This window comes from Sorex fumeus, unplaced genomic scaffold, assembly GCF_029834395.1.
Source record: "Sorex fumeus unplaced genomic scaffold, SorFum_2.1 ptg000008l, whole genome shotgun sequence".
Lineage (NCBI taxonomy): Eukaryota > Metazoa > Chordata > Mammalia > Eulipotyphla > Soricidae > Sorex > Sorex fumeus.
In genome coordinates this window covers 15,252,668-15,278,116 of record NW_026606065.1, presented here as the reverse complement: position 1 = coordinate 15,278,116, position 25,449 = coordinate 15,252,668, and the positions used below count along the sequence as shown (strand labels likewise).

Genomic DNA, 25,449 nt, shown 5'->3' with positions numbered 1-25,449 from the left:
AACTGCCAAGTTTGTGTTCAGTAAATATTTATAAAGGAATGAACAAATGAATATATAATAAATAATACAATGGCCTGATAAATTTTATAATATTCAGACTTTGTTAAAACTTTCTAATACATAAAATATATTATCTATGCAGAATTTATTACAAGCACCAACACATCAAATATAAAATATAATTGGAAAAAATGAAAGCAAGATAAAATGTTATTTGTCTTTTTTAGAAGATCTCAAGAATAATGTATTTTCTTTGCAATGTAAATTTCTTGTTACTGTCTTTAATTTCTTTGGCTTCTCTCCCCGAAATCGAGGAGATTGCAAGGATTCCTTACAAATTTCAGGAGATTTTTTCTAGAGAGATGTGGTATATTTTCTTTCAGGAGAATTTTTATGGCATTAATCGGACCAAAATTTTTCCTTAAGAAAAAGAAAATTTGAAAAAGACAGAAATTGCAGATACCCCAAAGTCTGTAGGAGTAGGAAGAATGAGCAAGAGTAGTGAAATAACTGGTGTTTCTATTCCAGTGACCTGGTAAATACAGATTGAAACTGAATTTATTGAAAATTAAAAATCATTGCTTCATTATCGGCACTTTTTATTTCAGAAATACATAAATATAACAAAGACACAATATTTGGTTTTTATAGTCCAAGAACTTACACCTATGTTGTGCATTCTTTTATATCAGTTCCTGTAGTTGTCATGCAAACTAGGAGAATATTGGATCTTTCTGGATTTTCTATCTTTCCTCTACCCTACTTCAATCACAATCACAATCACAACCATCCTGTTATTCATCGATTGCTTCGAGCAGGTCCCAGTAAAGTCTCCTTTGTCCTAGCCCTGAGATTTTTTTTTAAAGTACCATATTCAAGGCTCTTTCAGGGTTAGGAGAATGAGACCCATCATTGTTACTGGTATTTGGCATATTGGGTATGCCACGGGGAGTTTGCCAGTCTCTGCCGTGTGGGCAGGTTACGTTCGGTAGCCTGCCAGTTTGTCCAAAGTAGGAATGAGATGATAAGATGTCGCGTGGCTGCGAATGCGAATGCGGCCACACGCTTCCGGGAGCTGGGCTTTATAGTTTCTGAAAACCCAGCTTTTATAGTCAGAGAGACTGCCCTACTTACCTCTAATAATAGTATTCCAAAAATTTTCTATCAGTAAAACATCAAACTTAATTTTCAGCAGTTAACTCTAACCAGGGCTGGAGTGATAGCACAGTGGTAGGGCATTTGCCTTGCGTGCAGCCAGCCCGGCCAAGCCAGGTTCGATTCCTCCACCCCTCTCGGAGAGCCCAGCAAGCTACTGAGAGTATCTCACCCGCACGGCAAAGCCTGGCAAGCTACCCATGACGTATTCAATATGCCAAACACAGTAACAACAAGTCTCAAAATGGAGACATTATTGGGCCCACTCAAGCAAATCATTGAACAATGGGAGGACAATGACAGTGAATTCTAACCAAGGAAAATTTATATAGGTCCTTAAGTGATTCTTAAATCTCAAAGATAAATGAGTCTTTCAAATGCTGGCTTGAAATCTATTTTCAGAAAAATCCATATTTAGATTAAATAATAGTTTGTCAGGGATAAAATACTTGCTTACATTGTATATTAAAATTACTCTGTAAGCAATCTTTGTGTTTTCAATCTTTATGAGAGCCTAGAGGCAGTTTCCTAAAATTGAGAAAAATAACCACATCCTCATGTTTGAAGTTCAAATACAAAACGGCTATTCCAAACTACCTTAATTCCCTTGTTGATAAAATAGGGAATCTAAATACAAAACTACAAAATTATTCTTAGTGATAAATAAAATGATAAATAATTTAGTCATCCCTTCTAAAAATAACCTCATGGGATTTAATAAGATTAAATTCGCTCAGTTGTACAGTTTTGGCACTGGTGCTCACTCCTGTATATTCATCAAAATAATCTATGGAAAAAGTCTGAATACCAATAAAATAGTCTTTGGGTCTGGGTACAAATAGTGTAAGTTCAGCCTTTATGCAGAATCGTAGTCTAGGTATTCTTCGGGAGTAGTTTCAAACATGTCCTCCATGAGGCATTTTTCATTAATTTTTAATTTGAAGAATTTGGTTACATGTGCTTAGTGCATATACCATTCATTAATTCCATAAAATGTATTATTTAATTTTATATTTCCCACCCCATATCAAAATCTGAAGACTTTTATTTTTCTCAGAATGTCTGTAGATCAGTTACTAAATTTTATATAAAACTCTTTACACTTATTATCTCATTCAAATGCTATTTAAAAAAGAGCGCACTTTCTAAAAAAAAAATTTACTGAAGTATAACAAATATAATTACATAGGATGATCTCTCTTCTGCACTTTTATTATACACAAAATTATTTTAAAAGAATTCCTCTATATTATAAATAAAATGGTAAACTTACAATTTAGAAAAAATAAACATGTCATGGTAGTGCATGGGGAAAATATTCTACAAAATGTATTTAAGATGTTTTAGTTTTGATTCAAATAATTTCTTTTTGTTTTATCCAGATAGGATTATGTTCCAGTAAGTTAGTCATATTCAAGGCACTCTTTTCTAAAGAAAACTGTGTTAAATTTTTCTATGTAGTTCAACTTGACTTCTTTGATATAGTATATTAAATATAGATTAATTAAATCTGAATTTATCTGCAATATCTTCTGTACTAGAATAGATCATTTAAATTATATTAAGTTAGAATCAATGAAAAAATGTTTAGAATATTTTAAATAATGGTTATGTCAATTTTGTTTTAAGTATAGTGGAAAACTATCACTTTTATTATCAACTAATATTTCATCAAATTTCATCAGTCCCTGTATTCAGATCATCCTAAAATATAAACAACATATTGATTGATACTATAAAAATTTCAAAATATGACTGTGGAGATTAAAGATTACATGTATGAGTAAAAACTAAAATATATCTTTCTAAATTGGACATTTGCAATACGTGTTTGCATTTGAGATGACTTTAGTCATTATGTACCTTCTGAAAATTACAATAATTCTTTGAAGTCGGAAATCCTCTCATGTGTATTAGGGGTCTGAATAAAGGGTGTCCGCTGTATGTCTACACAAGCACATGCTTATGTTTAACTCAATGTATTGGGCACCTTTATCTGTAGATACAAGAGCCATTTATGGTATAAATGATTAAATTATGCTTCGCATGCAACAGAGGCCCAGATCGTTAAAGAAAATAACCGTTACAAAAATAATGTGTAATGTAAATGCATTTCTACAATGACCTACAGCCTTTGTCTTTGATAAATATAGTTTTTTGCATGAAATCGTATTTAAACGCTAACTTGCAGCAGCAACTTTTTTTTGGTGACAATTCAATATTTTGTTCTTTTTGTGGGTGTTCTGTTTGTTTGCAGTCAGATGAGTGAGCCTCATAGCGGTTTGACGCTCAAATGTGCCAAGTGTGGAGTAGTTTCAACAACAGCTTTGTCAGCCACCACCGCCAGTAACGCCATGTTAGTCCCAATCATTTACATCTTCTTGTTACAAATCTTTTACAGTGCATGTGAGAAAATGCTATAATACAAAAAAAAAGTTCGTTAATACTAGAGTTATAAGCATTCTTAAATATTTATAATTGGCAACTGCCTTAATAACTATTGTGGAATTGTCTATAAAAATAAATAAAATTTTGAATTGTTATCTGTTTTGTGGTCTCCAAGTTAATAGTCTTGGTGCCATGTACAAGAATACTTTATGGAAAGGGGGCTTAGTTATTGGCTGGGCATGTCAGATATCTACATAATGTTGCTTTCTCTGTCGCTCCACAGGGCATCTCTCTGGAGCTCCTGTGTGGTGTTGCCTCTTCTGGCTCTGACATGGATGTCTGCAGTTCTGGCCATGACAGACAAACGCTCTATTTTATTTCAAATACTTTTTGCTGTGTTTGATTCATTGCAAGGCTTTGTGATCGTCATGGTCCACTGTATTCTTCGAAGAGAGGTGAGAAATAGAATCACAATTCTTGGGAGAGGGAAGGGAAGGACTGTAATGCTTGGAAGAGTATTTTCCTTCTTCACAGATAGTTGTTGAATTTTAAAATCTTGGTCTTCAGAATAAAGCAGATCTGGGGCTGGAGCGATAGCAGAGTGAGTAGGGCATTTGCCTTGCATGCGGCTGACCCGGGTTCAATTCCCAGCATCCCATATGGTCCCCTGAGCACTGCCAAGAGCAATTCCTGAGTGCATGAGCCAGGAGTAACCCCTGTGCAATGCCGGGTGTGACCCAAAAAGCAAAAGAAAAAAATAAGAAAAAAAATAAAGGATGAAGCAGATCACCTTTTAAGATGTTTGTTTGGGAATCAAAGCCAGTTTGAATAAAAGCTTAAAAGATAAGCTAAGGGTGATCTTTGGGCTCTGAAAGTAATGGATTAAAACCGATTTGAGATTATAATAGAAAGAACTCAGGGAGAGAATTCCATAGAGTCAAAGCTGTTGATAAGTTGATTAAAGAAACTGGTGAAAATATTGGACACAGGGTGGAGGGTCAAGCCTCTCACCTTGAACACAGCCAACACAAGTTTAATCCCTCGCAATACATATGGTTCCCCAAGTACCACAAGGAGTGAACCCTGAGCATCACTGAATATGGCCCACTCTCTGATCCCACACCAAAAGGAAAGAAACTAACTAGAGTGTAGAGTGATATTTTAAACTAACATTTTAGATAATATGTTAAATATTAATGCACTTAATATAAGTGTAGTAAGATTCTCTAACCTTGTACACACAGGATATTCTTCATCCTTAACTTTGGATATTAATCCTGAATGCTCCGGCTTCATCAGTAAATTGCCCTTTTTCCTCCCAGGAGAAGATTACAGTGCTCTTACAAGCACCTGTAATCCTCTGAGTTTATCTTTAACCTTTCCTTTGTGCTAGTCACAAATTCCCAAGTCAGGGCTGATTACTTATAGGTCAAACTTTCTCGTAACTCTGGACTTTGTGTTTATAGTGAGAATTACTTGTTTTTCTATTTCCCCTATAGGCTCTTCTTATTGGTTATAGAGCAATGTTCTTTGTTTAAACACAGAAAGACCGTTAATGCTACATTCCTAATTTTTGGGAGTTGATTGACTCTGAAATATATCTACTCCTGAGCATCCATCATAAATTACTTGACTCAAGCTTTGGTTGCCATAGTTCCTAACACACCACAAAGGGACTGGGATAGACCTGGTAGAATAATAAAGCTACCCCACATTGAAATGGGACCATCTAGAAGCATAAAAGCATGGTCTTGATGCAAGCTGTTATGACTTAAAAGACAGGATCCCCATGGGAAAGGACAAGATCGACTACCCTGAGAACTTACTCTGGAATTTACCGTAAAAGACTTGCTTGCCCTCAGAGCTCAGAGAACTAAGTTTTGGAATCTGTATCTCTTACTGTGTTTATCCAAATAACTTCAAGTATTAAGAAGTAAACTTTATTGTCTAATATGTACAAGTAAATGGAAGGAGAAAAGCAATATAGATGTCCCTACGTGTGAGACAGTGCCTCCTTGAGTTAATCCCACCCTCCCAAGAGAATCGTCTCCTTGGAAATGCTTTACCACTGTAAATGATAAATCACAGTGACTTACAGTCCTGTCCTCTAACTTCCTCAGATGTACTATAAGTATTCTAGCAGCTCTGCATTAAACGGGCCATTTTGACCATCAGCCTGTGGTCCCTTTTCTCTTTTGTCCACTGCTGGGGAGGCCGGGAGGTGGCTCTCGGCCACTGAACACACATGTCGAGCACCCACACTGTGAACTCATACTTAACTAATTTAATTTTATATAGAAAATGTTGTAGATTCATAAACAGCCTTTTTATACATAATTTAAATTGCAGTTGGTTACTAAAGATGACTTATGCATAATACTTATGCTAAGAAAGCAAAAACTGTATACATAGTATAGCATAAGTAGTGGTAATTCTCTTTAAGAACTACAGACCAATAGTCACAGAATTTCTCTAGGTCATAGATAAAGATTATTGTTAACAATGAGGGGTTAAAAAATAGTCATCCAGATACTAGCCTACATGAAGTCCGTCCGAAAGAGTGATAGATTTCAGACTTGAGATGTTTAGGAATAAGCATGCTGTTCTCAACCAATGCATAAATTATTCCCAGTGTTTGTGCTTATAAGAACTGACATAGTATTTACAAGTTTTATGAGTCATTTTAGCATTCAGTATGGGAATGGTGGCATCTGAAACATACAGTGACACAGTTCCAAGCTAGTAATTTTGATAAAATTGTCTACATTGTCATTTTGAATTATCTAGCATGCTAGAGAATTTTATTATCATTTGCACCGTGCAAAAAGATGTGTATTTGAGTACACATCACATAGTTTTTATAGTGATGTGGCAAGGTAACAAAGGTTTATTCCCTCATTTGCCAGATGGAGACAATATTTCTGAGGTACTTCAGTACACTACGGATTCTATCAATAAGCTTCATGTCTATGCTAAGAACATTACATTATGGAAAAAAAAACGAAGAGAGACCTCATACTGGGAAGGGGAAGGTCATGTTTCATCATTTAAAAACTCTTATGTTGAGGGCTAGGGAGATAGTACAAAGGATAGGGTGTTTGCCTTGCATGCAGCCAACCCAGTTTAAATCACCAGCACCCCAAATGATCCCCCAGACATCACCAAAAGTGATCCCTGAGTACAGAGCCCTTAGTAAGCCCTGAGCATCACTGGGTGGAGCTCAAAAAGCAAATAAATAAATAAAAATCTTACAAAATAAAAGACAAAAATCAGGTAATAATATTTCCTCATCACAGTTTTTACTAGATATCAGTATTAAAAATCTTCCAAGTTTGCTCTCCTCTCTCGCTTGCTTGTCTCTTTGTTTCTTTGCTTGCCTATTTCCACTCTGGAGAAGCCTATGTTCTCTCTTGAACATGTACTTCTACCTCACTCCCCTCACATCTTTCTAAATAAGCTCCAATAAAAACTTTATTGCTTCACCAAAAAAAAAAAGAATCTTCCAATTTCAACTTTTGTGTGTGTGTGTGTGTGTGTGTGTGTGTGTGTGTGTGTGTGTGCTTGAGGGATTCAAATGAGCCACACCTGAAAGTGCTCAGGGCTTATTCCTGGTAATGCCCTGGGAACCGTATTTGGTGCTAGAATCTCTAGTACCAGGGTCAATAGCTTCATCCAAGGCAGTAACCCTAACACGTGTATTATGTCTTTGGCCCTCAACTTTTTATAGGCCCAACTAAACAACAACAACAACAACAACAACAGCAAAAACAGCAACAACTATTTTATAGTTTAATTTATGGCTATCTTCTATATATATAGTTCTGAGTAAACACATGATATTTTTTAATTACTATCAATGATGACCATTTCTAGGTGTTAAGATACATGATATATGTATATAAAATTTTAAAAAATCTTAAATTTTTTGAAGATTTCATTTATCACTAAATAAGCTACATTTTTTAATGAGGTGATTTTTTTTATATCCTTAGGGTATGGTCAAAATATTCATGTTTTAAAGTGACATTTTGATGACTTCTCAGCATTTTTCTGCTTTCATGAAACATATGTGTGCACATCCACTCACAGACACACACACACACACACACACAACATTTCCATTAGAACTTTTTTGTGTAACCTATTTGGAATAAGAACAGTCAAAAGATGATTTCATGGTTATTAAATCAAATTATAAATTATTTCTCTAAAATAGGTGTCTAAATGTGTGTCCTATGTTAATTCGAGCTATGAATGTGGGTCTAGTGTTACATTTTCAATGAATAGTGTTACAGTTTCAAACTGAATGATGTTATGAATGATAAACTAATAGCAGTGTCATAAATCTTTCATTCGAACATTGATGTGAAAATTTGCAGCTTAACATTTTTGTATACTCAAATATCTGGTAACATTGCTATGTGTATGAACTGGGCAAATTTTGATTATAGAGCAAATTTCTTTCTCTCTATAATGAGAAAGCTGGTAACTAAAAGTTTTTTAAATGGGTTTTGCAAATATCAAGACCATTACAAGGATGCATCTCTGGATCCATAGATAATCTTTTGATATGAACACAGTATCGTTAGCTGTGATTACAGATTCCCACTGCCCAAAGGACCCTCCTGCTCACTCCCCGTTCCTTGAGAATCGTGATTCTGCTATCAGAGTTTAAGGGTTGTTTTTTTTAAAAATTTTTATTAGTGAAACACCATGAGGTACAGTTGTAGACTTATAAATTTTTGTGCTTGGGTTTCAGTTATACAATGATCCAGTACCCATCCCTCCACCAGTGCCCATTCTCCATCATTTACATATTTTTAAAAAATTTTTGTTAGTGAAACACCATGAGATACAGTCGTAGATTTACAAATTGTTGTGCTTGGGTTTCAATTGTACAATGATCAAACACCCATCCCTCCACCAGTGCCCATTTTCCACCATCACGGGTCCCAGTATCCCTCCCACCCCCCCATCCCCCATCCCACCCTGCCTCTGTGGCAGGGTTATTTACTTTGATCACTTTGCATATAAGGAAATGTCAAAATGTCATTTTGTCGGACAAAATGTCCTGGTACCTGCATGCCAGAGCCATGCTTGTAGAAGCTCATGGTCACCGGGATTCCATCTGGAGAAGATAGGACAGCAGCACCTACCCCATCTGGGACCTCCCGGTGATATTGGCTCTGTTTGGGGCCCGGAGCATTCTCCGGGAGCTTTTGGGCCCTCCAGCCGGTTTTCTTCTTTGTTGCTGTGTGCTGTTAGATGGCCAAGGGTTTGTTTTTATTGAGCTTCTTTGTTTACTTCTTTGTTTTTATTTCTTTATATATTATCTATGAATAATTCAGATATTTTAATTATTTAAGAATCCCATAGAGACTACTAGGAGTATAGTCTTTCCTCTGCTGTTTATTGTGTTTTATTGGTTTGGGGGCCACACCCACAGATGCTCAGGACTTACTCCTGGTTCTGTGCTTGGGGATCACTCCTGGTGAGTCTCTGAGGCCACTCATGTGGTACCGGGGATCAAGCCTTGGTTGATCTCATGGAGGACAAACTCCTATCCCTATACTATCACTCAGGACACAATTGCTTTTTTTTTTTACTTTAAAATATTTTCCACAGAAATGCAAGATAATTCATGTCAATATATTTACTGATTATTCATAATATAAGGAAAGTTCCCTTTAACATATATAGAGAAAATATTTATACATATGTAATTATTCACATATGTATACTACATTTCATATATTTTGTGTAACATGACCATTTTTAGCTCTTGGTGATTATTCAAATCACTTAATCACTCACTTAATCCCCGTTGTTCATCTATTTACTCGAGCGGGTGCCAGTAATGTCTCCATTCATCCCGGTTGCATGCTAGTGTAGCCCAATGGCATCTGTTCGTTCTAGGAACATGCAGAGCCTCAAACCGATCATTCAGGGTCTTGACAAAGACTTCTGACCATCTTGTAGGTGGGCGTCCACGCGATCTTTTGATTTGATTTGATTATTCAAATATAAACTAAAAAACTCATATTTATTATTGCAGTCTTTCCACAAAGGAGGTAGCACTATATAGGAAGGAATATAACCTTCAGTTCAAGATGGAGAAAAAAAATGATATGCTATAACTGTGGCATTTTTGGTGTTATATGCAATGATTTTATTTTAAATTGCCTTTGTTTCAGTACCTCTGCTTTTTTTTCCCTACCCCAATCAGTACGTCCACTTTCAAAACCAAAATAATTTGAAGTCAGGAGAGAAGGAAGAAAATGATTACTCGTATACTGTCAATTCAATTATATTCCACTTTAAAAGAAAGAAAAAGAAGTAGCATCAGCAAATTGATTATTTGCATAACAATTTTTTCTGGCCTTCGGGCCTAACATCTTAATATTTAACTATATTTTTAAGATTTTATAGCATTTTTAGTCTTCTGAGGAACCGTCCTCATTTTAATTGCTTTACTAGAAACCTCAGCCAAAAGAGAAAAAGAAAAAGAAATGATAATTTTTCTAAAACAAGCTATCTGATTTATCACAATATATATTTTGTTAGCAACAAAACCTTAATATGTATAGTACTTATAAGACAGAATCTAATAAAATAAGTGCAGCCACCTCCTTCAGTGCATTATTTGAATCGAACTCATTTGCATTTAGCATAGAACAACATATACTATTTACTATCTCCACTTTGCTCTGGAAATTCAAATTACACAAGAGTTACTGTTGCTAGGAAACGACTTTCTTGGTGCCTGGGTATTCTTTCTATCTCTCCTCTCTGGCTGTGTCTGGTTCTAAGACAGTCTTACAGCTTGATGTAAGAAGAAGAAAATAACAAGATTCTGATACAAAATAAGCTACAATGAAACCTTCAGGTAAAAATGGAAGAAAGGAGAGTATTTTAATGGGTAGTTTTGTTGTATCAGTACTCAAGGATTCTGTGACTTGTTCTGTACCATCACTAACAAAGCCAAGCTCTTTTTCCCTTTCTGCAACACTGGCACAGTGTGCTGTATACCAGATGAGGCCCCAGCACATTTGTCCAAAACCATGAAGCAATTTTGTAGCAAAATGCTTCAAATACAGACTTTGTTTCTTTCTCCTTTTCTCCCATATCCCGCAATCTGTTTTATATCAATTTTTCATATTATTTTTATTAAAAGTGCAGATAAACCAAACAATGTGCAGGCTTATGACAGTGCATGTATAAAAAAAGGACTACCTTTCTTTCCCTCTCTAATCTAAAACTAATATTCTCTCCCCAAATAAACAATTTAAAAATTAATGCAACCAGATGTGCTAGAAATAACGATTGAGGGTTTTTGGAAAAATATCATACTGTGTAAAATATAGTTTAGACACAAAGTTGCAAATACTTCCAAGCTTGACTCTTTAGAGTAAAATCCGTATTTCTCATTATTAGTAAATCTATGCCTCCTTTGATGAGCAATAAGATGAGGTGTTCTTTGATGAAGGTGAACTTCGATCACTCGTAGGAAACTTCAGAATTTCACAGGGTTCTGGGAGAATCTAGCATTGCAAGATCAAGGAAGTGACAGTTTTAAGGGAAGGATGATGGAGAGAGTATTGCTGTTTCTATGGAATGGAGCTTGTGGTGAATTGTAAAGAGCTCTAGGACCTCCTGGGAACATGGAAACATGAGATAGGTTATATGAGCCTCTGTACTAGTATCATTTTTATTAAATGACTGTGACCAAAATGCCCAGAGAAAGATAACATTGATGATAAATTACAGCTGTCTCAATGGGGTGTTTGGTGGCCCTGGAAAATGCCATTATGGATGGTGTCACAAAGAAAATCAAATATAAAGTGAGTGGCCCAGCTGAGATGTCTTGATCCTAACATTTTTAGATTACACAGGAGAAAGCTATGTATGACCAAGGATTTAAAAAAGGAGTGACTTCTTATGAGCTTTAAGTGTGCCAAGCTGTAGTTCCAAGGAAAATACATTTTTAAATGTTTTGGATTTGTCACTTGAAAGAAATAGAATGTGTATCTGGAAATATGAGAATGAGTAAAGGCACTTTAATGAAACTGTGAAAGAGCAGAGTCATGAACAATATATTTACATTCCTATGTACCTTTTCTGAGAAATCAAAAACTTTCTTTAGCAAATAATTATTCCCATTTCTTAAGCAGAACAATATGAATTCAACCCCATTCCTTGCAGAATAGGATTTTCAGACTTGTGTCTAGTTGCAATTATATCATGAATATTTGCGTCACTCTTAAACTACACGTGTGGTTCTTCACGTGTATGTAGAGGCTTAGAGAGTTAATAGGGCCAGTGGAATTAGATGAAAGCATCAGGACATGAACTGAAATCCAGAGAACAGAGCAGAGATGGATAAATGGCTTGTCTGCCAAGTGGTAACCAACTGTCTTGGTGTTAAACAGAAATATGCTTACTTAGCCATGTGAACATGCAAATTCTACCTCCTCCTCCTCCTCCTCCTCCTCCTCCTCCTCCTCCTCCTCCTCCTCCTCTTCCTCCTCCTCCTCCTCCTCCTCCTCCTCCTGCTCCTCCTCCTCCTCCTCCTCTCAGCCCCCACCTTGAAAGATGATTAATCTGGTAGCACGAAATGGATTATGTCTAGAAAAATGGTTTAAAATAAATATGATAAAGAAGTGCTCATGAATTTAGTTTTTATTTTCTGCATAATAAGTGGATGTCGCAGACTAACAGGAAGTACTTCTTTTGTGAAGGAAGGAGTGTTCTCTGGCATGTAACGTCCCTTTTTCCTCTTTATCTTTGTATGCTAAAGAAATATAGACACATGTGTTCCAATAATACATGTGAAATATCTCAAAAGAAAATTTAGGTGATCAAAAAAAGAAAGAAAGAAAGAAAGAAACAATTTTGAGACTGATCAGTTAAGTGTTAGAGAATTCCAATAGAAAGTCACTAGGATTGAAGTTCTTCAATATACAGTAAATGGACAATTATTTTATTTCCTTTGCTATCAGAGAAGCCAGGTAAAATTTTAGTAACACAGATTATTCATGGTATGAAGTTGAAAACAATCTTATTTAATTAAATCATATGTAATTTAATATGATTAAAAAGAATTGCTAAGCCATTCATTCAAATATGAATTAAGAGTAACAGCAAATATTAGATTCAGAAAAAGACAGCATACCGATGAAACTCCCTTCACCTACCCTAACAAGCTTAAATAGTTACAAGAATAGAAGATTTTTTTTTTCTGTCATTGGCTTAACTTGCCAACTGAAACTGTCTTCTTGCAATGTGGAGATTTGGGGTCTGAGCTGCTTAGTAGCTAAATACAGAGACCATTTCAAACGGTGCAGTTTTTTCCTCTGAGATTTCTCTAAATTATAATGCTGCCAACAGAGAGCTCCGAGCTCTTCCCTAGCAATCTCTAAATCTGGCACCAGCACGTTCACAGCACTAGTCTGCCAGCTGCCTTCTGAGTAGGAACCAATGGAGAGGCGCTTTTGGCTGACTGCTGCTGAGAGGAACCAAATCACTTTCCTCGTGAGGAAAAGACAGGAGTGAGAGACATCCCTGCTAACCTCTTTGACTTCATGTCTTATCTAGCAATCCAAACACACAAAAAAGCTTTTCTGCTCTGAGAGCCATCCCCAGCAGGAGCTAGTCTAGATAACTGTGGTAGGCCTTAGTAGGTTACTTCTAGAAAGCAACCTTGATAGTTTGATTTCACCTCATTTCTCTCATTTTTTTAGAAATATCCTGTCATTCTCATTTTTATTTCATTTGATACCAGATTTCCTTAATTCCCCTACATACTCCAACATTATTTATATATCCATTTTTTTCCTCCTCACCTGAGTATTTTTCAATCCCCTGGATGTCAATAAAAAAGGCCAATAATTGAGTATTATAAAAGGAATACTTTTTTTTTCCTTTTTGGGTCACACCCGGCAATGCACAGGGGTTACTCCTGGCTCTGCACTCAGGAATTTCTCCTGGCGGTGCTCAGGGGACCATATGGGATGCTGGGAGTTGAACCCCGGTCGGCCGCGTGCAAGGCAAACACCCTACCCGCTGGGTTATCACTCCAGTCCCAAAGGAAGACATTTTTGCAGCTAGATTTTAACTGTTATAATCTATGTTAATTAGTAACAACAAGTCTCATATGATGGAGACGTTACTGGGCCCACTCGAGCAAATCGATGAACAGCAAGAGGACCGTGACCCGTGAAAAGGTTTTAAAAATGTATTTAAATGTATACAATTAAAAATGTATTTACCTGTTTTATGTGGACTTAAAAATTATGTTCAAGAAGTCGGTTATATCCAGAGAGAAATTTTAAAGTGTTACCTAAAATAAGAGACAATTTCTCCACAAGTAGTAAGTTAGCTTAAGAAATGTATGTAGTATTTGGACCTATCAGTTATTTCTCTCACTCTTAACCACAAGATAAGAAAGGCTCCAAGACAATTACTGTCAATCATCATAAATAGGACTGATGGTATGGAACATTGAAGTTGGATGAGCCATATACAAATCCTATTTTATTATGCTTTTCGTGTCTGAAATTAAGATTTTTGCATACTAGCTTTGTAAAATGTGCATTTTGGTTTTGTCATAACAGTTCATGTGTTTTCACCAAAGACAAGCATCTCTTTGTTTTCGGATAAAAAAATAAGTTATTTGGGCCTGGAGTAAAGAAAGAAGGATTCTTGCCTTGCATGCTACAGAACTGGGTTCTATCCCTGGCACACCATATGTTCCACTGAGCCCACCAGGAGTGATCCGTGAGCACAAAGTCAGGAGTAAGCCCTGAGCACTGCCAAGTGTGGCTACCCAACAATTATTTATCAAATTTTTGCCAAATAGTTATAGAAACTCTCGGAGAGCCCTACAAGCTACCGAGAGTATCTCGCCTGCACGGCAAAGCCTGACAAGCTCCCCGTGACGTTTTCGATATGCCAAACACAGTAACAAGTCACAGTGGAGACGTTACTGGGCCTGCTCGAGAAAATCGATGAACAATGGGTGGACAGTGACAGTGACAGTTATAGCAACATATTCAGATACTGTTTTGTCATAGCCAACACTTTAAAATATGGAATATGTGATATGATATTTAATCTAATCATTTTCTCTGACATTGTTGGACAAATATTTAAGAGTAATTTATCTAGGTTGCCTGCAAATTTTTTTAAGATTTTTCAAAAAACTCAAATGGAGAGATGGAATAAAGTGAAATTTCATGTGCAAATCTTTTAATTCTAATATGTAATTAGAATTAATAGAAGCAGTAAAGAGTGTCAGAGAATTCAACTTTTCATGGCATTTATATGACAGTTAAAATGACCTTGATTTTTATGATGAATATTTTTATGGCTTTCTTTTTTATATTTCTTCTGAGTAGTGTTGACCAATTGTGCTTAATGACGCTGACATCATTCAGTGTACAAATGCCCTTATCTATTGTCATATTGGGAAGTTCAGTAATTTAAGGTATTGATTTTATGTGTGTTTCTGAAAAAATATTTCTGTAATATCTCCCACAAGCAATCAGTGAATTTTGAAGAGTTATTCATAGAATTCACTTTTTCATATTTTATTGACAAAATATTTTTGACAGTTGTATTTTCAATGTATGGTTATTGAGGGGCAGTTACACACATATTCTAGTATTGACTCCTTTATATTTTATATATTGTAGTAATTAGAAATAGGTTTAAAACAAAGCATGTGACAAGTTTCCGGAGAGAAACATCTTATATATTATATTCTTCATCCTCTATTATAAATTATGATTTTTAAATACCTGGGAACACAAGTAGAAAAATTAATGTGTTTATTTTTGACATATTTTTAGACTTTTTTCTCAGATATATATACATACATATATAAACATATATAAACATATATAAAAAATATATATATATATATACTTCCTTTGTGACTGTCCCAATGCAAATTTCTATTAAAAAATGTTATCATCTGGAAAACAGTAAACTCATTGCTTAACTCATCTTGATTATTATGCTACCTACCTACAGATAAGATTCTTACTTTTCAAAGGAATCTGAAAGCATTTCTAAGGAATCCAATTTTGTCCACAGTGTGTTTTTAAGGGAAAAGATGGATACTTAGCTCTAAATATTTATCCATTTCTTCAGGAGAATTGTATTGAAGAGGATTTTACTGACTCTGTACTTGTAATGCCATGTTTGAAAAAGGAAATTACCTTGCTTAGTGTTAGCTGGCAACTTCTCATTATTTTCTCAGAAATCCCAGCGGTATTAAAATCAGGGAATGGAAGAAAGGTGTGAAGAATTTTGAGTTCATGCCTAAATTAAAAAAAAATGCAGTGGTCATATCACCAAGATTAAAACTTGGACTGTAGAAATAGAAATGAATAAAGGTAACATTATTGAACTTGTTCATGGAGACTGATCTGATATTACTTTACAAAAATTGCAATTTTGGAGAGTCTGTTAGTGATGATATGATAAACTAAATGGAAAAAAACGCTGAAAAATAAAATTGTAGAAAAGGTTCCATATTTATCAGGCAACAAATAAATTACGCACATCTCACAACAAAATATTAACAGGATAAAATTTGCATCTGTGTTTTTATTTTCCAGTAATAGTAGTCATCTCTACCGTGATAATTTATTTAAAGGGGGGAAATGTCACGTCCTCTGTGTTTTGGTTATTTAATCCAATACAACATAACAGTCAAGAATAATGTTACGAAGTAAAAGGTGGAAATACTTGTGAAATGACATGGTCACTAACTGGGATAAGAAGCTACTTGTGATCTGTCCACTAATAGCTTATTAGAAGCCTAAAGAGCCACAGGAAATGGAAAGAACATGCTTGTGAGAAGACATCAAATGATCAAAATAACTATTGATTGATGTTTTGGCATTCATCTATTCATGATTATTCACTAATTTAATAAACAATGCTCTCTTATTTTCATGATCTTTCAGTTTCTATATGATATGCTTATTCTTTACTCAGAGTTCAATTGTGAATGGTTACTAAGAAAGAGTGATTTTGCAAAGTCAATTTTTAAGAATGCAGTCAACTAGATACAGACATATTAAAAATCTTCTGTTTCAATATGTTTTGTTTTTACATCAGGAAAATGCTTTCAAGTATTTTGATACCAGAAAGGAGATATTTTACAATTCCAGTTTGATTCCTTATGTGAGAGGTTAAAGAAAATATTAAAATCAATTCCAGTTAGAATTTCTCATTGAGGAATCTAATTTTTCACCATTTTAAAGCTGTTGCAAAGATTTTGCCATGCCACACCAAATATGAATAACATTGAAAGTTGTGCATATCATTTGTAACAGTAGCAATAAATCTTTGATAAAAGCTTTTACTCTTAAATGAGATATAAACATTTTGATAGTTAAGAAATTGCCAACCTTTTTTCTGTACATTATGGAAAGTGGTAAATTTCTTTGGCATAGAAAAAAGTCCAGTGTAGTATTTAATAAGCAAATAAATGGCTTTTATATCATAAACAGTAATTGCTTTCTTATTTTATTGCCAATTTAGACAGCATCTGTTATGCAGAAAGACAATTAGGGCCAACGGTATATAGCTCAGTGGTGGTGAAGCGAGTGTGTGTGTGTGTGTGTGTGTGTGTGTGAGAGAGAGAGAGAGAGAGAGAGAGAGAGTCCCCAAAACCACAAAAACAAAAGAAAAAAGAGAAGAAAGTAGAAAGGACAAAAGACAAAAATAAATATTTACTGTCATTTTTTTTGTCTCACAGGTTCAGGATGCATTTAGATGTCGGTTGAGAAACTGCCAGGATCCAATCAATGCTGATTCTTCAAGTTCTTTTCCTAATGGACATGCTCAAATCATGGTGAGCTTTCATTTTCCCTCTGATTGTTAAGTGATGATTCCTTAAGAAAGTACTTATTTTCAGTCTAAATAAACAAATATTCTTTTTTTGTAAAATGGTATCAAAATTCCATTTTGAGTGATTATTTAAAAATTTCAGCCTGTTAGTGGACAAAGAATTCTAAAACAAGTACCTATTCTACCTGGATTGCCCACATCTATTATTAGGTTCCTGGTGTATGGAGTGTGGGATTTCTATGCAATACCACAAAGGATTTTCATCATTCCTCAGAAGTATAAATAACAGTTTGCTGCGTAGGGTCCTGTTTGTTTCCATCAGAATACTACAGACCTGGACTTTTCTCTTAAAGCAATGATTCTTGATCTTGGTTGCACATAGGAGAAGCCCCGTCTCTAGATCAGAGAAACCAGAGTTTCTCACTTGGTGTCCAGGCCAGGTGTTTCAGTATGCAAACTAAGATGAGAAACAATAATACATTTTAAGTAAAATGTTATTTATTCTACATAAACTCCAACTGTTAAGGACTAGTTTATACATGATCACTTGGGTAGACATTTGGTAGTTATAAATGGATTAAGAATTTAATTGTGTATTATTTATGTCAGATCTTTAAAATAGAACTTTAATGCAATATATTTGATTTACTAATATTTTCAGATTATCGCCAGAAAAATAATTTAAATAAGATACTATTGATTGACACTTAAAAAGAAACAATTCCTTATCAAAATCAAATAGGTAGACATTTCAAATATAAATTTAATAGTTATTAACATGAAGTACAACATACAACATGGTGACATATTAATTATTTTGCATTACATACTTGGAAGTGGCTAGATAAGATCTACAAATAAAATATAAAGCTATGTGATGTAAATAAACTCTAGAGAATTTTAGATCAAGTTAATATTGTTTAATCTTCACTTTCATTAGTGGAAAACTTTCATCACATCAAAATGAAAATTCATGAATAGAGAGGAATCTTGTTTGACTCTCTTTTTTTTTTCGCTTTTTGGGTCACACCCGGTAATGGTCAGGGATTACTCCTGGCTCTGCACTCAGGAATTACTCCTGCTGGTGCTCAAGGGACCATACGGGATGCTGGGAATCGAACCCGGGTTGGCCGCATGCAAGGAAAATGCCCTACGCGCTGTGCTATCACTCCAGTCCATTGTTTGAGACTCTTAAGTGTTTGATTAAACTGGGTTATAGGTTATTACATTGCAAATCATATATTTAAGTTTCTTAAAAACAAAAGTTACTATGAACTTACTAAAAATAAAAGTAAGTAAAAACCTTACTTTAAAAGAACTTACTTGTAAGCTACTTTTTGTAAGAAAATAAAAAACAGTAAGTAACTTTAAAGGAGGTTACTGAAAGTAAGTTCACAATACTGTTTATTCTGAATTTTATTACAGTTTAAGAAATTACTTGAGCACATTTTAATATTTGGTGTCATTTTTATGGCTGAATTATAATGGCTACTGTATTGTTTACTAAAATCATATGCCATGTTTTCATTAATTTTGCAAAGCATTTGTTCTCATGAAATTCTCTAGGAAAGAAAACCTTATTATTCTTTAAGGTGCTATCTTTCAACAAATTAACCTGGCTAGTCAGATATATATAACATTTAAATAATTGGTAACAAGGGTCATTTAAAGTTTTCACTAAATAATGGTTCTTTATTTTGCTATTTCTTGTTACAGACAGACTTTGAAAAGGATGTAGACATTGCTTGTCGATCAGGTAGGAATACTTGGATGTTGTGAATATCATCATTAGAGATGTCATATTTTTATGGATTTTTACTTTAATAGAAATAATTTGGTTTCCACGCCACATATTAATGTGGGTGGGTAAACAGAATCTTCCAGTGGAAACATAAAACTAGAACTTGTCCATCGGGGTTGATGAGCAAGGAAAAGGAAAGAATTCAAAGAAAGTATGAAAAAGAGAAACTATGAATTGGTTAGAAGAAACTTTGACAGCATAAGAGTATTGAAATGGGAACATTAGTCTTGACTCCCATTCCACCAATATTTGGTTTCAGGTGAAGGCTAATCAACTTTAACTTTCTCTGCTTCACTTTCTTCATTTGTGGAAGATAGGTTGTTTGAAAAATGACACAGTTGTTTGTGTATTATAACTATGTATTTTTAGATTACTGTATCACTATATCACTGTCATCCTGTTGTTCATCGATTTACTCAAGCAGGCGCCAGTAGCGTCTCCATTCTTCCCAGCCCTGAGATTTTCGCAGTCTCTCCTTACTCATCTTTTCCAACGCTGCTATATTGGAGACTCTTCCAGGGTCAAGGGAATGAGGCCCATTATAATTTTTTTAGATAGAAGCAATAAACCATACCACAAATCCTAGAGTAATAAGATCTCACTAACAGTACTCTACGTCTGGTAGCTAACTTCTCACCAGAACAGGTGACTCACCTCATGGTGTCTCACTAATAAAAATTTTTAAAAAAAGAGTTAATGGAAACTGTTTCTTAAATTTTGGGATAATTTAGTTATTGAAATGTTCTTTTACATTGAGATTAAATATTTATTTTTCACTTTGTAAAGGGCTAGAGCCATAGCACAGCGGGTAGGGCGTTTGCCTTGCACGAGGCCGACCCAGGTTCGATTCCTCCATCCCTGTCGGAGAGCCTGGCAAGCTACCAAGAGTTTCCCGGCAGAGCCTGGCAAGATCCCCATGACGTATTTGATATGCTAAAAACAGTAACAACAAGTCTCACAATGTAGACATTACTTGTGCCCACTGGAGCAAATGGATGAACAACCCGAGGACAGTGCTACAGTGCTACTTTGTAAAAATTTTTAGTGTTGCCTTCTAGAACTAAAGTGGCTTGGGAGTTTGCTTATTAGCATCCTTATTAGCATCTTCTCAGGCAGGATGATACCCCTAGGTAGCCTCTGATTTCTAAATAATTTATTATTATTTTTTAGTCACAGCTGGTGCTGCTCAGCGGTTTCTCCTGGCTTTGTTCTCAGGAATCACTGCTAGCTGACTTGGGGACTATATGGGATGCCAGAGATTGAACCTGGGTCAGCTGTATGCAAAGCAAGCACTCTACTTGCTGTACTATATCTCTGGCTTCCTGTTAATAATTTAAAATTTAAATATAACATTTATTTACCCAGGACATCTCACATTGACTCTTTCCTCATATTTATGTTATCTATGTTTGCATCTGATTTCGTGGCTGTTGTACAATGCTATTGTCTAAAATCCATAAGGACATTTTATACTAACAGTACTTTCCTAGTCCAAAAAACATTTGTGAAAAAAACTGGTGTTTTGTCTATCCTTGCATTTATCTCAATTTGCTATTATCTTATGGTTTCTAGTGAGTACTTTCTTGTTTTCAAATTGTTTGAAATGCATCTCTTCTAAATCTTCCTCCAGACTTTTAATAGAGAAGTTAAATAGGATGATAATAGGATGGTAAGCCCTGCTACGTTCATTAAGAGAGCATCACTCACTCCACACAGACCTCATTTAAAAGTCATTTTCAGGGCCCAGAGTGATAGTACAGTGGGTAGGATCTTCGCCTTGCATGTAGCCGACCAGCCTTTTATTCCTGGCATCCCATAGGGTCCCCCAAGCACTGCCAGGAGTAATTTCTGAGTGCAGAGCCAGGAGTCACCCCTGAGCATCACCAGTTGTGACCAATAATAAATAAATAAATAAATAAATAAATGTCATTTTCAGATTCAATTTATAACCATGAGACAAGTAAGATAGGTTAGGATCACACATTTGTTTTTTTTTTTTTAATCACAGTGACAGGACCAGTCCCAGGTGAATAGACCTGACGAATCAAGAAGAGACAGAAATATGAGAAAAAGAATGGGGTCAGGAGAGTAATGGCCTTGTGGACTGAAACCCCTGACTCCTCCAAGCATAGTATACATCATTTAGAAACAGCAAACAGGAAAAGGAGAATAACAGCATATTTTTGTAAAATGTCTATCATAGATTTTTACAAATGACATCTTATATCAAAATACAATAAACATATTCTCTCTCTCTATACACACACACACACACACACACATATGTATATATTATGACTTGGTAACCCAATGTGAATCTCTGAAGAATCTTTGGAATCAACCTTTAATACATACATGTTCATGTGTTCATCATCCTGTTATTCGTCGATTGCCTCGAGCAGGCCCCAGTAACGTCTCTTTCATCCTAGCCCTGAGATTATATTCAAGGCTCTTTAGGAGAATGAGACCCATCATTGTTACTGGTATTTGGCATACTGGGTACGCCACGGGGAGTTTGCCAGACTCTGCCCTGTGGGCAGGCTACATTCGATAGCCTGCAAGTTTGTCCAAAGTAGGAATGAGACAATAAAGGTAAAGGCCCTCCCGTTGATCGTCGATTTGCTCGAGCGGGCCCAGTAACGTCTCCCTTGTTGTTACTGTGTCAGGCATATTGAATACTCTCGGTAGCTTGCTGGGCTCTCCAAGAGGGGCGGAGGAATCGAACTTGGGTCGGCCATGTTGGCCGCTTGTAAGGCGAACGCCCTACCCGCTGTGCTATCGCTCCAGCCCTAAAAGAAGGACGCCCAAGATGTCATAAAAAAAAAACCGCAGCCGCGCGGTTCCGAGATCTGGATTTTATAGTCTCTGAGTCTTGGCCGCTGATGGGATTACACGGCGCCAGGGGGCCAGGTGGTGGGTGTGACCCCCGCCTACTAGAATTTGGAGGATCTGGGTGGAAGATGCTCGACTCCAATCCGAGTAGTCTTGGAGGTCTCGGCCCCGAAACCCATGTGGCTTTGTCTCTCTGCCAGTACCTTCAACCTTTAATATCTAAAAATATTTCTAAATTGTAGTCCCATTAGTGTTTTATTTCAAAATTTTACCATTTTTATACATCTTCTGTACTTTTTCAAAGTACACTCTTATGGTTCCTGGTCCTACATCTATGTCAAAAAATAGGATATGATTTATTTGAGTACAAAAAAAACCCCTAGAATTTATTTCAAACCATTTAGTTTCCCTTCAGCCTTCTTGGTACATTTCTTGCTATTCTCCTTAATAGTGAAGCAAAATAGGAGTAAAGAATTTGGACATTTAAGAGCTATTAACATTAAAATTAACTAATTGACAGTTTGCTCTCAAGACCACCAGTGATAACATCACTTCCGCAAATTTTCAGACTCTATGCCAGACTGAGTTATGATCTGAGTCCCACTCAGGATAAAACTGTCAGTAATTTTATAAGTCATTCAGGTAATTCTAATATATGTTAAGGTTGAGGAAGCAATGTATAGTTCATTCTTCCCAAACTTTGTCTCTCCCTTTACCTATTCATCTTACTCTCTTTTGTTAAATTACCCATTTACTCAATTTCATCGCGTTCCAATGCTATTAATTCACTGGAAATATTTTGGAATATTATTTTTAGTTGCCCTTTTAGCTTGTCAGCCATGGGGCTGGAGCGATAGCACAGTGGGTAGGGCGTTCGCCTTCCAAGCGGCCAACATGGCCGACCCGAGTTCGATTCCTCCGCCCCTCTGGGAGAGCCCGGCAAGCTACTGAGAGTATTCGATATGCCAGACACAGTAACAACAAAGTCTCCAATGGAGACGTTACTGGGCCCACTCGAGCAAATTGACGATCAACGGGAGGGCCTTTTAGCTCCTGTTCATAGGGAAGGAGACCGAACTTTTTAGAGATTTCTGTCTACACTGAGGTACATTCTTTTTTAAAGCCTCAATTGGTATACTCTGAATAATATTTAACTAAGTTTTGTTGAAATCTACTTTCCTAAAGAGGGGAATTTATCTCATTATGCAAAATATTCAGGTGCTTTTGTTTTGTTTTTGTTTGCATTCTGCCATTCACAACTTGATTAATTTCTCTCAAAAGTACCATCAGTTTATCATCATGTTTGCATGTGTAGGTGGGTAGATTTGTATATGTTGTTTGTTTTCAAATTTTGGATAAACGTTATAAGAAATTTAAAGAGACCATTATACTTCCTGTAGAACAGACAACTATTTCTTAAGAATTTGTCTTTACCAAATATTCCAAATATGCATTTTTAAAGATGTCTATTTCACTTGATTAAAAATTCTTAATAGGTCATGCACTGTAGCACTGTCCTCCCGTTGTTCATCAATTTGCTCAAGCGGGCACCAGTAACGTCTCACAACAAATTATGAGGCTTGCTACTGTTTTTGGCATATCAAATACGTCACAGGTAGCTTGCCAGGTTTTTCCTTGTGGGTGAGATACTCTCCGTAGCTTGCCGGGCTCTCCGAGAGGGATGGAGGAATCGAACCCGGGTCAGCCGCATGCAAGGCAAATGCCTTACCCGCTGTGCTATTGCTCCAGTACACTATAGGTCATATATGCAAATAAAGTTTACTTTATACAAATGCAAATTTTAAATAATATTAAGTACCAAGATATTTAAAATATACTCGTAAAAATATAAAAGCATTTCCTTAATGCAATACAATAGTAAATCTTAAAGATGAGTTATGAATATTATCAATTTTATAGAGTTAAGTATTAGAAATAATATTCCTTGAACTTGGAAGAGTTTTATCTAAAATATTATGTATATTAATTTAGCATACATTTGCCCCTAATGTTTTCATATTAGTTATTCTTGGTTATCATAATTTATTGCTGATTTTCCTTAAGAAACTTGGAAACAGTTTAAAATATTATTTTCATGAATCGATACTAGTGATCAAGCCTGGGTCTGTAAAGTGCAAAAGAAGCAACTTACCTGCTGTATTACCTTTCTGGTCGATTTTAATTTTCATTATGTGGTATAGGTAATAGGGTTACAGTGTGTCCAAGTTTGTGGTACATCATGTAGAAAGCGAACACCAGAAACACTTAAGTGCTCTTGACCTTCCACTCCTGTCCTTATGTCACCTGTGGCTCAAATTTCTTTTTCTCCTATCTATCCCCACATTTTTTGTTATGGTTTTGGTGCATACTGTTACCTTATTTAGCACCATCCATGTGCTCCAGAATCTTCACCTATGGTTCTAGATTATTCCAGTTACCCATTCTTTCCCTCTACCCTACCCCAAGACCTTTAGTTTCAGGTCTATATTCCAGTATCCGAAGTATGTTATCCATAGATATTGTCCATATCCTTTTTTTCTCTATAGATTATATATGCATGAGATCATGCAGTACTTGTTCTTCTGGATTATTCACCCTGTAATTGCATCCAAGTTGCTACAAACGGCATAACTGCTTTTTTTCCCTTGTGGTTGTGTAGTATTTTATTGTGTATATATACTGTAAATTCTATATCCATTCTTGTGTTGTTGGACATCTGGGTTGCCTAATGAATTTTATTTTTCCTTTTTGGGTCACATCTGGTGATGCTCAGGGGTTACTCCTGGCTCTGCACTCAGGAATTACTCCTGGTGGTGCTCGGGGGACCATATGGGATGCTGGGAATCAAACCTGGGTCAGCTGCCTGCAAGGCAAACACCCTACTCACTATGCTATAGCTTCAGCACCGCCTAATGAATTTTTAAGTGAACCTGGTTATGCTTTATAGAAGGGCAGCATTAGGTGCACATGCTAATCTGACTTATACACAGTGCTAGGTTAGTATGCCTTCAATATCAAAGTTATTAAGACTATTCAGAATTCCATTCCTTTATACTTCAAAACCTACTGTTGTTTATTACTAAACATGTGCGATCATTCTGATTCTATTACTCATGCAATGGTTTCTTTTTATAGAAGCATATATATGTAAACTTATAACTCATTCTTTTTTATTTGATTTGATCTATGCCTTCATTTTGTTTTCTTTCTTACTATACATTGGGCATCTTAACTTTTGAATTTTATCTCTTTAATTATTTTATAAACATATACTGTAGATTTAGTAGCCTTAGTCAGATTTTTTTCTGCTCAAATTCAGCTGACTCTTTTAGTACCCCTCCTTGAGGAGTTGATATTTTAAAAATCCTTTATCTCACAACATGGGATGGAAGATGATAGTTTTGAACTCT

At 35.7% G+C, this 25,449-nt stretch overlaps 1 protein-coding gene across 4 annotated transcripts in view; it reads left to right on the top strand.

Moving 5' to 3' along the window:
- Window positions 1–25,449, top strand: part of ADGRB3 (adhesion G protein-coupled receptor B3) — a 799,823-nt gene that overhangs the window by 749,209 nt on the left and 25,165 nt on the right. For 3 of the 4 annotated variants that reach the window (XM_056108346.1, XM_056108361.1, XM_056108337.1), the window contains 4 exons: window positions 3,413–3,511; window positions 3,827–3,998; window positions 17,315–17,410; window positions 19,123–19,162. In XM_056108346.1, coding sequence (XP_055964321.1) covers window positions 3,413–3,511; window positions 3,827–3,998; window positions 17,315–17,410; window positions 19,123–19,162 — 407 coding nt within the window. The remainder of the gene's footprint in view (window positions 1–3,412; window positions 3,512–3,826; window positions 3,999–17,314; window positions 17,411–19,122; window positions 19,163–25,449) is intronic. The other variant, XM_056108354.1, reaches the window with a different exon arrangement.